The 19,473-nt window shown below is 36.2% G+C and overlaps 1 protein-coding gene across 3 annotated transcripts in view; it reads right to left on the bottom strand.

Moving 5' to 3' along the window:
• Positions 1–19,473, bottom strand: part of LOC123527071 (uncharacterized) — a 57,419-nt gene that overhangs the window by 22,223 nt on the left and 15,723 nt on the right. For 2 of the 3 annotated variants that reach the window (XM_045306335.2, XM_045306336.2), the window contains exons 4-5: positions 17,645–17,794; positions 12,049–12,124 (exon numbers count right to left, since the gene is read on the bottom strand). In XM_045306335.2, the coding sequence (XP_045162270.2) occupies positions 12,049–12,124; positions 17,645–17,794 (226 nt within the window). The remainder of the gene's footprint in view (positions 1–12,048; positions 12,125–17,644; positions 17,795–19,473) is intronic. The other variant, XM_053523096.1, reaches the window with a different exon arrangement.

Here is a 19,473-nt window from a genome sequence, read left to right on the forward strand (position 1 = left end):
AGGACTGCATTTTACACCGCATTTCATGAATTGATCAGAAATGTTTGTCTCGATGTGAGTATATGTCGATTTTTAATATGGGTTATCTAGGGTCAAAAACTATATCTCTAGGACAATTCAAATGAAAAAACGTTTTTTGTATGGCTTATAGAGGCTGTATTTTTCAATTGAGGTTCATCGAAATTTGGTCAGAATGATTGCCTTGATCAAAAGTTTGAATGAGGTCATCTTGGTCAAAAACTATGTTCTGGGGTCAAATTGAAGAAATTACTTGTTTACACCTTAAGAGACACTTTTTTTGGTCCAATCTTGGGTGCCCCCCCTTTCAAAAATTGTTCAAAGATTTAATTCCAAGCAGAACCTTGGTTGCCATGGCAACCCAAAATGAAAAACTTAAAAATCTTTCTAGTTCAAAAACCACAGAGGGCCTAGGGCTTTGATATTTGGTATGTACATCATATTGTGGTTCTCTACAAGATTGTTCAAATTATGCCCCTAGGGTCAAATATGGCCCCCGGCCCCGGGGGTCACATGGTTTATATAGACTTATATAGGAAACTAGAAATGTGTCCATGGGACACAGATGCCCCCACTACATGACATCAAAATGACATAATTTTTTCCCAAGGTTAGGGGCCATAAAACTCTACAATACTGAATGGAATTGGACACGAAACCCCAGGTGCACAAACTGCACATGCTGACCAAACATTCCTGTAAACTGTGGTGTCTCTAGGTCAAATACTTTTGGAGCTACGTGCAAAAACTACATTAAATACCAATTTTTAACTAAGTCAGGGCCATAACACTACACGACTGAATGAAATCCCCAGGAAGCGAAACCCCAGGTGACAACTGCACATGCTAACCAACAGTCATTTCTGTTAAACTTTGGTGACTCTAGGTTAAATAACTTCTTGGAGCTATGCGCGAAACAAACATTAAATACCAATTTTAACTAAGTCAGGGGCTATACTCCTATAAGGACTGAATGACTCCGGGACGCGAAACCCAGGGTGCACAACTGCACAAATGCTGATCAACATTCCTGTAAAACTTGGTGCTCTAGGTAAAAACACTTTTGGAGCTATGCGCGACAAACATTAAAATGTCCAATTCTTTTTACAAGGCAGGGGCCATAACTCCTTCTGACTGGATGAATCCGGAGTGAAACCCCAGGTGCACAACTTACATATGCTGGACCAACATTCCTGGAAAGTTTTGTGACTCTATGTCATACACTTTAGGAGGCTAGGCGCGACAAACACTAAAATGACCAATTTTTATGAAGTCAGGGGCCATAACTTCTACATGACTGAATGAATCCGGACGCAAAACCCCGGGTGCACAACTACACATGCTGACCAACGTTCCTGTAAAGTTTTGTGGCTCTATGGCAAATACTTTTGGAGCTAGGCGCGACAACAACATTCTCGGAAGGATGGACGGACGGACAAGAGCAAATCTATATGCACCCCCCAAAGTGGGGGCATAAAAACTTTAAAAATCCTCTTGTCTGAAACCACAAGACCTAGACCTTTGATATTTGGTATGTAGCATTGCCTTATGGTCATCTACTAAGATTGTTCAATTTATGCCCTAGGTTGAAAAGGGTCCTGCCCCAGGGGGATACAAGTTTTACATAGATTGTATAGGAAAAACTTTAAAAATCTTTTTGTTAGAAAACTGCAAGCCTAGACTTTTGATTTTAGATATATGTAGCTTTGCCTAGTGGGCCTTTACCGAGATTACTCAAATTATGCCCCTTAGGTAAAAAGAGGCCCCACCAAGGGGGTCCCAAGTTTTACAAAACTTGTATAGGAAATTTTTTTTCAAAAATCTTCTTGCCTGAAACTGAACGGCCAAGGCATTTGATATTTGGTATGTTGCATTGCCTAGTGGTCTTCTACCAGAATTGTTCAAATTATGCCCCTGGGGTGAACAGAGGCCCTGCCCCGGGGGTTATTTGTATACAGTTATATAAGAAAATATACTTTCAAAATAAATTATCTGATCGTATTCTAGACTGTTTTAATATAATTACCTGATTGCCCAGTAAATTAGGGGTCACTTGACTGTAACCTTGACCTTCTGACCTATTATATTTTTGTTTTATTAAGGTAAGGCTTGAAATTTTGATAAGACATATACAATTTGACACGATCTTAACAGCACAGAAATTTGAAACCCGTCAATAACTTTCGAAAAGACTTCATTCCATCTTTAGTGTTCTTAGCCCTGACTATGACCTACTTTCTTGTTTTTGAAGTACAGCAAAAGATTTGGGACCACATGTATTATGTTTGATACCGATTTCAATACTCATCTTGAATAGTCTTAATCAGGTCAGCAATATAGGGCCATCATGGCCCTCTTGTTTAGCAGATACCATGATAAAGGTTCGTCATATAGCAGTTTTTATTTCCAATAATTATGTTTTCATGTAATTTCCAAAATGTTATGATCCAGACACTTATTTAAAATGATACAAATGTTTGTACCTTCATTCACATTGCTGGACATAATTGATTCTGATTTTGCAACCAGTGCAGATCAAGATCAGACTGCACATCCTGAACATTAATCTGCACTGTTGAAGCAGTTTATTATAAGGTAAGCATTCATTTTCACTGTTAATAACTCTGTCAAATTGAAAGCTGGACAAGAATTAAAGAATTTTAGTATGGGAAGGGTTTATATAATTAGATGCTTATGTACAAGTAAAATGGTTATAAAACTTCCTTAACAAATCTGAAGGATCTGCAGGGAAAGCATTGCCTGCAGCAATTTACAGTTCTACCTAGTTTAATTGAAATCCTTCTATTCTTACTGGCCCCCCCCCCCCCCCGTAAGGTCAGATAATACGGTTTAAAACCACAATGATGTTTACATGAACAAAAGGAACATACCTCTTGTCGTACTAAATACAATTTGAACAAGCGTTTCCCCCCCCCCCTATGCTGGAGATTTAAATTTCAATTCTACCATGTTTTATTTAATTACTCCACAGCAAGTAATTGAATATAGTTTTGGGTGGATGAAAGTTGGCAGTCCAGACAAAGCCACTGCTATTTTCCTCTGCCTTCAACTTGCAGACAGTAAATGTGCTGAAACCATTAAGAAAACAACAAAGTAAATAAGTGCTACAAGAAGTTACTTTTTATCTCAGTTTTTCAACTTTGTACATTGAATTTCATCCTCCTTGTATATGCTGTCCTCGTTTATCTGAAATTAAACAAGAAAAAATGAACATATGTGTTGAAAATCTATCTTTTTTTATACTTCTTTTAAATAAGGCATAAATGCTTGCGACTTAATGTTCTAAACTATGTTTCTGGTAAAATGCTTATATGACATTCAAAATATAAGCGTGGTCACATGACCTGATTTATATGCAAATCTAAAGAACAGAATTAATTTGTGTGTGAATGTGACTTGTAGTTATAAAACTGTGTGTTTTCAATACACCCAACCATTGAAAAGGAAATGAAATAATTTGACTATGACTACAAGGTAAAGTTCTATTTATAAAGAGTTGATTCAGGCTAGCTATAATGTAATTTTTGTCATGAGCACATGCTTTCCTTAGCTGATATCATATTTTGCTATCAACATGTTGAAATTGTCAATATCCATTTCTGTCTCAATACAAAATTTTCATAGAAAAGATCCACAAATAAAAAAATTGTTTTAAATGAGGATATCCTTCAATATCAATGGTGTGAAAATTCTTCTGAAAAATGGTGATAATTGATTTTGAAAATTGATGTTGTAGTCTTTTTCAATTTGAATATCAATTCTTTGTATCATATTACAATGTATATCAAACAAACTTGGTAAAGTCTAAAAAAATTCTATGTTTCTGTAAAATGCTTATATGACATTTCCCCCAAAAAATATAAAAGCGTGGTCACATGACTGCAGTTTCCTTTCGCTTGGTCACCTGTCAAAAAGGATTTGAAAAATAATGTTTTTGCGATAGTCAAAATATCTCTTTCCTGGGTAATTGGATTTTTTCGGCACATGACCTGACAGTTACTTTCGCTTGGTCACATGTCAAAAAGGTTGGAAATAATGTTTTTGATATTCAAAATATCTCTTTCTTGGGTAATTGGATTTTATCGGTCACATGACCTGACAGTTACTTTCGCTTGGTCACATGTCAAAAAGGTTGGAAATAATGTTTTTGATAGTCAAAATATCTCTTTCTTGGGTATATTGGTTTTATTCATTGTAGACAAGCGGAGGTTGAATTATGAACCTATTTTTAACCTAGAATATTAAATGAATGTGTGGCATATAAAGTAAAGTAAACTTACTGTTCTGTAAAAAAGGATCCAGGGATGCGGACAAATAATTCTTTTTGCCTGTGTCTTGGTTGCCAATCTTAAAAAACTCCTATTGCACAGCAAGGTTTTCACTTTGCTGCTCATGCACCTTCCTCTGACTTCTGCAGAGCGTGCAGTGTTTTTTCATAGAAGTTTAACTGCGCCTCTTCTAAATCAGTCAATGATCTAATGAAATAAAACAGAGTAAGAAACAACTTAAGTAAACACTACAAAAGATAATCATATCTTAATGACATAGCCAGCTTTCAAATGCAACACTAAGTTATTTTCGCAAACAGATTTCAAACAATAAGGCCCTAAATGTCCTAGCTACAATGTAGTTAAGTTCATATTCAGTGTTTCTTTATTGATATGCCTTAAAATTCTCATCATTTTACCTACTTTACATACAGGTCATAGTGAGACTTGTAGAGAAAATTATGACTTCAATTATGATGTCAAAATTGCCACAAGACGTTCTATATTACATTTACTCCGCTAGGGGAAATAAAGTCAAGCATAATATTTATTAAGGTATGTCAATGAGCATGTCAGAATGAAAACAATCAAGGCCTTCTAGTGATTTATCCTCTCATTTACCATGGTTTAGAGTTCAGATGCTTCATAAGTTAACTGTGGCAAATTAGACAATAAACCACTCGAGTCATGATAGTTTGATTCGGAAAGGTAAAATACCTTTGGCTCCTTTCTTGCTCTCTCTCCCTTCATCTATAAACATTCTTTTGTGCTTTCAACCTTGCAATACAAGCATTTTTCTTCAGATTGTGGGTATTTTACATTAAAGGACATTTGGAAGCTACATACTGTTAAGTTTATTGCAATGAAATTCCAAGAAAAATGGAATGATATTTGGTCTTATTCAGATGGAATCCTCATTCATAGATCTCAGTTTTTCGGTATGAATTTTATTTCCCACAGTTTTACATTAAAAACTATGGCGTCAAATTTTATTATCAGACAGGTTAACTCAATTTGCAAGAGGGACTTGAAAAAATGTCCTCGTATATAGGTGCTATAAACACTGACATGTAAAAGAAGAAATCTGTGTCTCTTGAATGAGACACCACATATGTTGAAGTGCCCTTAAAAACTTTAATAACTCACCTTGCGCTTGGGCATTGCCATATGGGAACTTGTACAATGCTTTTTAATCCTTAACTGACAAACTAAAGTGTGAACATAGCTGGATTTTGGGGGATTTCGTTAAGGACTTCATTTCCACCTGACACCTTTTCTGCTTTCATGCATCAAAACTAAAAATAATTTGTACTTTTACTTTTAGATTTTTCAATCAAAGGCAGTCATTGATAACATTATATAGATACCTGACACTGAATAGTACTAGGGTGGATTACCGCTGTCTCTCCCCCTCCACCTGCACCAATGGTCTCACTCGTACTGGTTAGCATGTGTTCCTTTTGGCACCGTATTGATAGTGGGGGCTATTAAATATTTGAGACGTGCCATGAGAAAATCAACATAGTGGGTTTGCGACCAGCATGGATCCAGACCAGATTGCGCATACCGGCAGTCTGGTCAGGATCCATGCTGTTCGCTTACAGTTTCTCCAATTCCAATAGGCTTTAAAAGCGAACAGCATGGATCCTGACCAGACTGTGCGGATGCGCAGACTGGTCTGGATCCATGCTGGTCGCAAACCCACTATGTTGGTTTTCTCATGGCATGGCTCATTTACTCTTACAGTGAATGACAGACAAAGATATATAATTCAATCTAATTCAGTCTCTTAATATATAATATAATCACAGGATACCAATAAGACCACGAAAGACTGTCATCAAGAAAATAGTATATACCCACTTTATACAAAATAAACACTTTAAATTATACATCACTTAATAATGACCTGTGTTTTCACTGTATGCATACATTTTATTCCCTAATGAAGGCTAACTACAAGGGCTGTTCAAAAATAACGTAGACTTTTGCTGTCAAATGATCCTTATTGTGTTAATACAAATGTGAAATATATCGTTGTAATTCGGAATCTTTCTTTAATTTGGTCATATATTTTTTGTAACATTCTTGCTGATTGGCGAAGCGCATCGAACGTTTTTATTACCATAGCTGCGCATTCATAAAGGCCACAGTCGTTTTTGAATTCTGTCGCGATTAGAATTCGATCACTCATGTTGCAGCTAAAAGTACACTTTTGCCCAAAAAATACGCCAAAGTGCCAGAACATGTCAGGGCGACTTGTATTTAGAGTAGGGCGTCATTCTGACGTGGGAGGACGGAAGGAAAACAACATTTGAACCTAAGTGAGTATTACTGTTTATAATGCATGTAATGGTCGTCATTGACTAACATGGATCGATAGACAGTTGCTTAGTTATGGCGAAAGGCTATAACTGCAAATCATAATTCAATGAAGCAGACGCAACACAATGTACAGATATGTGTTTCTTTACCTTATGGTGGTCTAAACGATCCTCAAATGGTCCTGGACTTGTCAAAAACAGCGGAAGACGAGGGAGAAAACACGAAAAAAATTGCGACATGGACGTTAACGCCAATGTATGATGCCGTAGATAAAGACCAAGTACTCATGTTTTGTACCCTATCTGAGATGCGTGTCGGAAGTGCATACATATTTATAGTATTCTAACCAAACAACTTGTTTTGACTTAGTATTGCTCAAGAAAAATTTATAAAAATAAAATTTATAATTATGAATTAATGCAAACTTAATGAAAGCTCACATGAAGGCCACGACGTCGTTAACGTCGTTGAAATATGATCGCCGTTGCGCCGGGTAAGTGACTGTTTTTGAGGAAGCATAACTGCTGAATGCATGATCATAATCATGTCAAATTTGCAGTGCAGTTAGTAGAAAGACTGCAAATTATGATGGTATATTTCTTGTTTTGCTTCATTAAAGTATATAAAAGCTAGAGAAAAAGTCTACGTTATTTTTGAAGAGCCCTCGTAAATGTCTTAACTTTGGAATTTAAATATCGAAGAAACCTTTTTGAAGTTGTGTATACTTTTACATCTATATGAAGTCTTTCTTACTGGTAGAATTTCAAACTCATGTGATATATTCAAAAATTTCTCATTCAGCTTTCTGATTATCAGACGAAATCCTCTACATAAGACATTGCAATGATGTTTGAAATATAAAAGTTAACAAATATATATAAAACATATATTTTATTGTCAGCCCAGTTAGCTTGATCAGTATTCACACAAAAAGTTTGAAACTTGTAATTTCTAGATGAGGGTTTAAATTGAGATCCACTGGATGGTTACTATATATTGTTGAGTAAATTACTAAATGAGGAACAAAGTGCTAAAATAATAGATCTTTTGTAATAAGACTGACCTCACAGAGATTTTCTGTATTTTATAATTTTTTTCTGTATTTTATAATTTCACATTCATTTTTTAGATCATCAAATGAAATTCAAAGAGTATACCTTCAAATCCTTCCATTTTTTCATCACCTCCTCCACCGACCTGTCTGACCCTCCAATACTGTTAATTCTGGAAGAAAATATCAAAGGTCCAATATTAAATGAGTGCATTAGGTACAAACTGAAAGGTCAAATGTGTAAAACAAGAGGGCCATGATGGCCCTATATCGCTCACCTGAGTAGAGTTGCTTGCTTGAACAAATTTCTTAACTAAAGCTTTAAGATCTAGGCCTTCTGGTTTATTTTTAGAAATTTTATGAAGATTTCCCTATGCACAATCAAGTAACCCTGGGGCTGGTCAATTTGATCGTGGGGGTGGGGGGGGGTCAAGATTTGAACAAATTTTGTAGAGGTCCAATAGGCAATGCTACATGTCAAATATCTAAGCTCTAGGCCTTCTGGGTTTTTTGTTTAGAAAATTTTGAAGTTTTTTCTATGTACAATCAAGTAACCCAATGGGGCGGAGCCAATTTGACCCCGGGGGGGGTCATGATTTGAACAAATTTTGTAGAAGTCTACTAGGCAATGCTACATGTCAAATATCTAAGATCTAGGCCTTCTGGGTTATTTTTAGAATTTTTTTTGAAGATTTTCATAATTATGTAAAATCAAGTGACCCCTGGGGCGGGGTCAATTTTGACCCAGGGGTCACGATTTGAATAAATGTTGTAGAGGTCCACTAGGCCATGCTACATGTGAAATATCTAAGCTCTAGGCCTTCTGGTTTATTTTTAGAAAAAATTTGAAGATTTTCATATGTAAAATCAAGTGACCCCTAGGGCTGGGTCAATTTTGACCCCGGGGTCATGATTTGAATAATTTTAGTAGAGGTCCACTAGGCAATGCTACATGTGAAATATCTAAGCTCTAGGCCTTCTGGTTTATTTTTAGAAATTTTTTGAAGATTTTCATATGTAAAATGAAGTGACCCCTGGGGCGGGGTCAATTTTGACTCCGGGGTCATGATATGAACAAATTTAGTAGAGGTCCGCTAGGCAATGCTACATGTCAAATATCTAAGCTCCAGGACTTATGTTTTCTGAGAAGAAGATTTTTTAAGATTTTCCTATGTAAAATCAAGTAACCCCTGGGGCGGGGTCAATTTTGACCCTGGGTTCATGATTTGAACAAACTTGGTAGAGGTCCATTAGGCAATGCTTCACACCATATATCTAAGCTCTAGGGCTTCTGGGTTTTGAGAAGAAGATTTTTTAAGATTTTCCTATGTAAAATCAAGTGACCCCTGGGGCGGGGTCAATTTTGACCCTGGGGGTCATGATTTAAACAAATTTTGTAGAGCTCCACTAGGCAATGCTACATGTGAAATATCTAAGCTCTAGGCCTTCTGGTTTATTTTTAGAAATTTTTTGCACCTTTTCATATGTAAAAGCAAGTGACCCCTGGGGTGGGGTCAATTTTGACCCGGAGGTCATGATTTGAACAACTTTAGTAGAGGTCCACTAGGCAATGCTACATGTCAAATATCTAAGCTCTAGGGCTTCTGGTTTTTGAGAAGAAGATTTTTAAAGATTTTCCTATGTAAAATTAAGTGACCCCTGGGGCGGGGTCAATTTTGACCCCGGGGTCATGATTTGAACAAATTTGGTAGAGGTCCACTAGGCAATGCTTCACACCAAATATCTAAGCTCTAGGGCTTCTGGTTTTTGAGAAGAAGATTTTTAAAGTTTTTCCTTTTGGTTGCCATGGCAACCAGAGTTCTCCATGGAATTCAATTCTTTGAATAATTTTGAAAGGGGGCCACCCAAGGATCATTCCTGTTTAGTTATGTGTAATTCTGCCCAGTGGTTTTGAAGAAGAATATTTTTTTTAAAATAGTTGACGCACGACGGACATCAAGCGGTCACAATAGCTCAAAAAAAAACTTAGTATTTATCTACTTGTAAAAGAAACTCTATTGGTTTGTAAAAAACAAAAGTCAGAGTAGTCAGTTAAAAACTCAGTCAGAGCTTATATTGTTTTGTTAGATCTTATATAAGTCTTGTCGACTTAAAATAAAATCTGTCTTGTCAAGTGTATTTATTATACATGACACTTTCAAGTTTGTTTTGATTATAAACGATTACATAATTCTATAATTCATCAGTCATTTGTAGATCTATCTGAACACTGTGTTTGTGTCCACAAAACACAAAATTACAGCATTTGCAAATGAAGAAATTATTTGCATAACACTAATCCCTTATAATTGTAGCCTTACTTATTTGGCTTATCAGGATGACTTTTTTTAGGATCTTATATTTTTAGTTGTCATCCTTCTAAGACTTGAAGGGACGGCGACAGTCAAAAGTTAGCACACGGTCCCAAAACGTCCTATTATTTGGACTATAATTGTATCTATACTGTATGGCGTTATTTTCAAAACATTTTTTCAGCTAACGACGGTCTTTGTCTACAACAGATCATTCACAGTACTTTAGATAAATAGATATAGATATTTCGACGTGGAAATACGAAATGAAAAAATAAACCTTTTACAAATATCCCTCCAGAAATCCCCTTTTTCCTTCTCACTGGTATCTCTGTGCCTACCATAAATGGCACGTGTGCATGCGTTGACGAGGACGTTGACTTCATTCGCTTGTGGCTTTTACTTTTGTAGTACATGTAGCGGACATCTTGTTTTCATTAGAAACAGATGATTTTGACATAAGTCACGTGACCCGGATGTTTACATTTCAGACTGCATCACTGTTTTTTAGGTCATACGACGGAAAACAGTCTTAGCTGCGACCGAAGACGTATGACCGTGTTCATAAAACGGTTTGGCCGCAGTCGCAGAAAAAATCTTAAATATCTGTCTTACGATGCGACCGGCCTTACGACCGACCTCGATGATAAAACGATCCAGTTTGTTACACATGTACAGAAACACTGCCTCAAGCATTTAATGATGTTGATATTCATTCAGATACTTTTATTGGTCAATGACTTTTATCATTAAGTTAACACGGAGTTTTGAATTAAAACTGTTGCATCATCCAATATGTAATATGTATCCTGTATGGAAATATAATGGACTGTCATGTGGTACAAATGCTAAATGGAAAAGAAAAATAGCTACAAAATAATATGATTTACAAGTTACAATTTTGGATGCTTCATTTACCTTCCACCAGTATAATAAAACTATGTAAATTTAACTGAGTGTTTGATCAGTATACCTGCAACATGTTTTTTGTCTTTGCATAATTGTTTTTCAAGTTAATCATCAGCCTGGACATCTCCAAAGCTGATGATAGAACGATCTTTTTTTCATGGTCAGAAATGTATTTTGCCTGTGTAAAATTCTTGCCCGTGAAAAAATATTTTTAAAACTAGAAAGTGTCACCGACATCGATGCCCCCGCAACATGAGAAAGGTCACAGGCATGGTACTGCTCACAAACTAAAAGAAGGACCCTGGGCCCTATTTATTTACAAAAAAAAATATTGTAGGAAAACCAGAAAATTTAGTAGTATTCTGTATATGTAGTGAAAATTGGCTAAGTTCAACCAAGGACTGTGACTTTGACCTTTGAGCTAGTGAAACTGTTGTTGCGCATGACACATCGTCTATCCATGCTTATCATTTTAGTCAAATTATTTTGAAATTGGACTGGTCACGAAGATCACATTATCAGTGTATATGTAGTGAAATTGGCTAAGTTCAACCAAGGACTGTGACCTTGACCTTTGAGCTAGTGAAATGGTTTTGTGCACGACACATCGTCTATCCCTGCTTATCATTTATGTGAAATTATTCTGAAATCGGACCATGCCTGTCAAAGTTATGGCCCGGACACGAACATCACCCTTTCCCGAACACACAAACAAACACACACACGGACAGGGGTAACACTATATGCGCCCGCCCCCCATTTTATGTTGGGGGCATACAAAAAATATAAACAAAACTCTTGTGTGTAAATACTGCTTTTATGCTAACAATTTTATAATAATCCATCAATAAATACGGTCAAAATAGAATAAAAAATTTTTTCAATGTTGCTTGAACATGTAGCCCCTGTCCGAAACATACACTACTGTGCTAGCCAAGCTGGCTCTCTATAATCCTTGCATTCCTTTATGTTGGTTAAGTGAAGGACAGTAATAAGCAACATGTAACTACTATTTATCATGAGTTGACACCATTATCTGTCATTCTTTAAACAGCTTTATTATCTTGCTATGGAACTGCACTGGTATTTGATAAACCAATATTTAAGCATGGCATGAAAACTAAAGAGATTTTTTTAGCCTTACCTCCATGCTGTTTCATTAAAAATACATGGTCCACAGCCAGCTGGGCTATTCATCAGATCTCCACATGGTTCACAGGCTTTCATTTAAAAAAAAAAAAAGATCTAAAAAATTTAAAATATTTCACCTTTCATTGAACAATATTGTATTATTACATAACGTTAGAAGGAAAATCATTTCCCAATGTACTATCAAAATTTCTTATATTATGACCTGCAAGTAAAGCTTATTAACCAATGTTTAGAGTCTAGAGTCAAAACTTCACTAATCTGATTGGCTCTTTCCAGGCTCCTTTTTAAAATTTACCAAATCAGACGCTCATCTGATTTTTTTGTCTCTTTATAATATAAATATTGACCTACCCAAGATTTTCCAAGTCCAAAAGAGGCCATAATTCTTGCAAAAAGCAACGCAGAGTTATGGTACTTGCTGTGCAGTGTCAGCTTTTAATGGCGAATAACTGCTCCAAGTTTTAAAGGAATAGCTTTGACCGTAAAGGAGAAAAGTTGACATAAACGCAAAACTTAACCAAGAAATCTGATATTTTATAAGTCCAACAAGAGCTGTCTGTAAGACAGCGCGCTCCACTATTCGGGGAATTGACAGTAAAATGAATATGTCTCAATAAGAGACCTCTACTTTAAAAGGATACACCAAGGGGCATAATTCTGTCAAGAATACAAACCAGAGTTATTGGGATTGTTACCACACATGCAGATGATGATGGTAAAAATATATTTTGAGTTTCAAGTCATTAACTTATATAGTATCAAAGTTATATCCAGAAACGAAGACTGTCAAAAATTTAAGTATGAAAGGGGCATAATTTGGTCAAATCAGAGATATGGGGATTGTTACCAAACATGCAGATGATGATGATAAAGATACATTTCAAGTTTCAAGTCTTTATCTTATATTGTACTGAAGTAACATCAAGAAAGCGAAGATTGCCAAAAAACCTTAAGTATGAAAGGGACATAATTCTGTCAAAAATACAATTAGAGTTATGGGGATTGTAACCACACATAATAAAGAAATATTTTTAATTTCAAGTCATTATCTTTTAAAGAACCAAAGATATGTCTATAAACAAAGCTTTCGAAAAAAACTAACAAGAAACAATTCAAAGTGTACCAACTTTGTGACCTTGACCTTGGTTATAATGGGCCCTGCCCCTGCACATACTTTGTATGCTGGACAATGTTTATGTGGACTAACAGTAAGATATAAGCAATAGTAACAAAGATATGACAGAAAAACAAAGGTTGCTGAAAAACTTTAACCTTAACAAGAGCTGTCCGTAAGACAGCCAAGCTCGACTATTCGAAATATTGTCCCAGAAGCAGGAAAATATTACCCAAAAAGGTTAAATATCAAAAGATTTTTAAGTTCAAAAGGGGGAATAATTTGACCAAAATGCATATCAGTTATGGGACTTGCTGCTATCAACTAGTTTTATAACCCCAAAGGCACATGTGAAGTTTCAATTCAATATCTGCATTAGTTTTGGAGATAGAAACTTGCATGTAAAACTTTAACCAGAATTTTCAAAGTCCAAAAGGGGGCATAATTTGCCCAAAATACATGCCAGAGTTAAGGGACTTGATCCAGTGAGGTTAGTAATTGATCTAGAAAAAGAAAAAATAAGTTTCAAATCTATATGCCTTTTAGTAATAGCTGTATGTACTTGCACGCAAAACTTTAACCAGAATTTGCTAAGTCCAAAAGGGGAAATAATTTGGCCAAAATGAAGGTCAGAGTTATGGGACTTGCTGCTATCAACTAGTTTTATAACCCCGAAGACACATGTGAAGTTTCAAATCAATATCTGCATTAGTTTTGGAGATAATAACTTGCATGTAAAACTTTAACCAAAATTTTCTAAGTCTAAAAGGGGGCATAATTTGCTCAAAAAACATGTCTGATTTATGGGATTTGACCCAGTGAGGTTGGAAATTGATCTAGAAAAAGAAAAAATAAGTTTCAAATCTATATGCCTTTTAGAAATAGCTGTATGTACTTGCACGCAAAACTTTAACCAGAATTTTCTAAGTCCAAAAGGGGGCATAATTTGGCCAAGATGAAGGTCAGAGTTATGGGACTTGCTGCTATCAACTAAATTTATAACCCCGAAGGCACATGTGAAGTTTTAAATCATTATCTGCATTAGTTTTGGAGATAGTAACTTGCATGTAAAACTTTAACCAAAATTTTCTAAGTCTAAAAGGGGGCATAATTTGCTCAAAATACATGTCAGAGTTATGGGTCTTGACCCAGTGAGGTTGGTAATTGATCTAGAAAAAGAAAAAATAAGTTTCAAATCTATATGCCTTTTAGAAATAGCTGTATGTACTTGCACACAAAACTTTAACCAGAATTTTCTAAGTCCAAAAGGGGGCATAATTTGGCCAAAATGAAAGTCAGAGTTATGGGACTTGCTGCTATCAACTAGTTTGATAACCCCGAAGACACATGTGAAGTTTCAAAACAATATCTGCATTAGTTTTGGAGATAGTAACTTGCATGTAAAACTTTAACCAAAATTTTCTAAGTCCAAAAGGGGGCATAATTTGCTCAAAATACATGTCAGAGTTATGGGACTTGACCCAGAGAGGTTGGTAATTGACCTAGAAAAAGAAAAAATAAGTTTCAAAGCTATATGCCTTTAATTGATGGCTGTATGTACTTGCATGCAAAAACTTAACCAAGGTGTGACGCCGACGCCCACGCCAGGGTGAGTAAAATAGCAAGACTATTCTTCGAATAGTCGAGCTAAAAATAACCTAAGTATAACACCTTGATGACCTTGACCTTGGGTATAATGGGTCCAGTCCCTGAACTTACTTTCTTTGTGTGCTGGACAATGTTTATGTGAAGTTACAGTAAGATATAAGCAATAGTAACAAAGATATTACAGAACAAGAGGACCATGATGGTCCTGAATCGCTCACCTGTCCCACGTGACCCAGTTTTGAACTGAGTATGACATCGTTTTTTCTATTATTTGACATAGTGACCTAGTTTTTGAGCTCATGTGACCCAGTTTTGAATCTGACCTAGATATCATCAAGATAAAAATTCTGACCAATTTTCATGAAGATCTCATGAAAAATATGGCCTCTAGAGAGGTCACAAGATTTTTCTATTATCTGACCTAATGACCTAGTTTTTGACCGCAAATGACCCAGTTTCGAACTTTACCTAAATATCATCAAGGGGAACATTCAGACCAATTTTCATGAAGATCCCATGAAAAATGTGACCTCTAGAGTGGTCATGAGCAAAAGTTTATGCACGAACAGACGGACGCACGCACGCACGGACGACGGACGCTGCGCAATTAAAAATGCTCACCTTGTCACTTTGTGACATGTGAGCTAACAAGAGCTGTCCATAAGACAGCCAAGCTCGACTATTCGAAATATTGTCCCTGAGGCAGGAAAATATTACCCAAAAAGGTTAAATATCAAAAGAGTTTTAATTTCAAAAGGGGGAATAATTTGACCAAAATGCAAACCAGTTATGGGACTTGCTGCTATCAACTAGTTTTATAACCCCAAAGGCACATGTGAAGTTTCAATTCAATATCTGCATTAGTTTTGGAGATAGAAACTTGCATGTAAAACTTTAACCAGAATTTTCTAAGTCCAAAAGGGGGCATAATTTGCCCAAAATACATGCCAGAGTTATGGAACTTGACCCAGTGAGGTTGGTAATTGATCTAGAAAAAGAAAAAATAAGTTTCAAATCTATATGCCTTTTAGAAATAGCTGTATGTACTTGCACACAAAACTTTAACCAGAATTTTCTAAGTCCAAAAGGGGGCATAATTTGGCCAAAATGAAGGTCAGAGTTATGGGACTTGCTGCTATCAACTAGTTTTATAACCTTGAAGACACATGTGAAGTTTCAAATCAATATCTGCATTAGTTTTGGAGATAATAACTTGCATGTAAAACTTTAACCAAAATTTTCTAAGTCTAAAAGGGGGCATAATTTGCTCAAAATACATGTCAGAGTTATGGGTCTTGACCCAGTGAGGTTGGTAATTGATCTAGAAAAAGAAAAAATAAGTTTCAAATCTATATGCCTTTTAGAAATAGCTGTATGTACTTGCACGCAAAACTTTAACCAGAATTTTCTAAGTCCAAAAGGGGGCATAATTTGGCCAAAATGAAAGTCAGAGTCATGGGACTTGCTGCTATCAACTAGTTTTATAACCCCGAAGACACATGTGAAGTTTCAAATCAATATCTGCATTAGTTTTGGAGATAGTAACTTGCATGTAAAACTTTAACCAAAATTTTCTAAGTCCAAAAGGAGGCATAATTTGCTCAAAATACAAGTCAGAGTTATGGGACTTGACCCAGAGAGGTTGGTAATTGACCTAGAAAAAGAAAAAATAAGTTTCAAAGCTGTATTTACTTGCATGCAAAAACTTAACCAAGGTGTTACGCCGACGCCGACACTGACACCGACGCCAGGGTGAGTAGAATAGCTAGACTATTCTTCGAATAGTCGAGCTAAAAACAAAGGTTGCCGAAAAACTTTAACCTTAAAAGTAACCTAGCTATAACACCTTGGTGACCTTGACCTTCAGTATAATGGGCCCAGCCCCTGCACATACTTTGTTTGTATGCTGGACGATGTTTATGTGAACGTACAGTAAGATATAAGCAATAGCAACAAAGATGTGACACAAAAACAAAGGTTGCCAAAAAACTTTAAACTTAAAAATAACATAAGTATAACAACTTGGTGACCTTGACCTTGGGTATAATGGGCCCAGCCCCTGCATATACTTTGTTTGTGCTGGACAATGTTTATGTAAAGTTTCAGTAAGATATAACCAATAGTAACAAAGATATGACAGTAAAGCAAAGGTTGCCGAAAAACTTTTAACCAAGAAAGGTCATGCCGACACCGGGGCAAGTAAAATAGAGGAGCTAAAAAGGGTCATAATTCTTGCAAAAAGCAGGATGGACTTACGTTTCTTGCTGTACAGAGTTAGCTTTTGATGGTGAACAAGTGTTGCAAGTTTTAAAGCCATAGCTTTGGTAGTTTAGGAGAAAAGCTGACCTAAACACACAACAAAGGAATCTGATTTTCTAAGCCCAAAAGGGGCCATAATTCTTGCAGAAAGCAGGATGAAGTTATGTTTCTTGCTGTACAAAGTCAGCTTTTGATGGTGAACAAGTGTTGTTAGTTTCAAAGCAATAGCTTTAATAGTTTACGAGAAAAGTTGACCTAAACATAAAACTTAACCAAGAAATCTGATATTTTTTAAGTCCAAAAGGGGCCATAATTCTTGCAAAAAGCAGGATGGAGTGCTGTACAGAGTCAGCTAATGATGGTGAACATGTGTTGCAAGTTTCAAAGAAACAGCTTTGAAGGTTTAGGAGAAAAGCTGACCTAAACATAAAACTTAACAAGGCAACGCAGACGCCGACGCCAATCAAGTGATGACAATAACTCATTTTTTTTTTTTTTTCAAAAAATCAGATGAGCTAAAAGAGTTGGGGGAGCATGAAAAATAGGAGATGATAATTAAGCCATTAACTTATAATGGCCAAAATAAACTCCAAGTTATAAGGCATACCTCCTGTTTTAGCATTCATCTGTTCATTGACACCACACGGTGTTCCTTTTTCACACATTCCACAAGGGTCTCCATAGCGACAGTCCTCCGTATTACAACTACAATGCATGTGCTCACAAAACTCAGGCTCAGTTATAGGAAAAGTGTCTTCTGAAACAAACACATCCTCTACAGTGGATAACACAATATCTTATAATACTGAATTCATTAACCTTTAGCCTGCTAAATTTCTAAAATGGGCTGGTCCATCACTCAATTTAGGCAATACCATTTATTATTTGAAGGGGTGTTTACTGAAAATTTACTGACTGAATAGCGAACAGTGCAGACCATGATTAGCCTGCACGGATGTGCAGGCTAATCTTGGTCTGCACTGGTTAATCTTGGTCTGCACTGGTCGCAAAGGCAGAATAACTCGCCGCCAGCAGGCTAAAGGTTAAATGAGTTGAATAAGTTGCAGGGCTCTGCTTTGTTTTGTTTTGTTGGTAAATTAACATAACAATGACACAATTATAGGTCATATGGCAACTTTCAAGCGTTTGTTGGTGGAGGAAGACCCCAGGTGCCCCTTCGTGCATCATGGGTATGCACCTTGGTAGAACCACGGACCTTCTGTAAGCAAGCTGAACAGCTTCCTTACATGAAGAATTTTATGTCCCGAGTGAGGCTCGAATCCATACTGTCGAGGAGCAAGTGATTTGAAGTCAGCAACATTAACCACATCCACTAATGCCATCTTTCTTCCTTCTGTACCCTATTATAGACAGATACAATTCAACCTTTGTCTCCTTAGATAGTTAACCTCAACATCTAAGCTTTATTATGCTTGTGTAATACCAAATTATGTAACGGATATTTCACTCCCATGACATCACACATGTTATAGAATTTTGAACCACATGGCGGATAGTTCATCATGACAGGTTAGTAGATGAACATTATTAGTCAATTGGGTACTGTGAAATCATTAATATTCGTGGGGGACTAATTTTCGTGGATTTTGTGGTCGAGTCAATCCATGAAATTTAATCCCAACGAACAAATAAAATTCCCATTCATTTTATGTTAGAAGGTTGAAATCCACAAATTCATGTCCCCACGGAATTGTCGTTTTGACCAAAACCACAAAATTTCATACCCACGAAATTTAATGACTTTACAGTATTTTTCATGTAACATAAATTTTATGATTTAACAGACAGCAAAAATATTCACACTGTTAAGAATTCATGTTTTTAATTATGTATTCTGACTGCCAAAGATTCTGATTTTCTATAAACTAAGTTTTGGATTCACATGTCTGTTTGTGAATATAAGTAAAAACTAATTTATTTATTTATTTTGTTGGGTTTAACGTCGCACCGACACAATTTTAGGTCATATGGCGACTTTCCAGCTTTTAATGGTGGAGGAAGACCCCAGGTGCCCCTCCGTGCACTATTTCATCACGAGCGGGCACCTGGGTAGAACCACCGACCTTCCGTAAGCCAGCTGGATGGCTTCCTCACGTGAAGAAAAGTAAAAACTAAACCATCACAAATAATACTCGAAGTACAATATCAATAATCTGAAATTGTTTTAAAGGTACTCGCCCAAGTTTTGGTGATTATTTTTCAATATATCCATTTTAACCAAGTTTGGCACTGAATGTAGTAATTTTTTGGAAGATTTTCTGATGTACAATCAAGTAACCCCTGGGGCGGGCCAATTTTAACCCGGCGGTCATGATTTCAACAAAGTTTGTAGAAGTCTACTAGGCAATGTTACATATCAAATATCTAAGATCTAGGCCTTCTGGTTTATTTTTAGCAAATTTATGAAGTTTTCCC

The sequence above is a fragment of the Mercenaria mercenaria genome, chromosome 14 (genome assembly GCF_021730395.1).
Source record: "Mercenaria mercenaria strain notata chromosome 14, MADL_Memer_1, whole genome shotgun sequence".
NCBI classification, from domain to species: domain Eukaryota; kingdom Metazoa; phylum Mollusca; class Bivalvia; order Venerida; family Veneridae; genus Mercenaria; species Mercenaria mercenaria.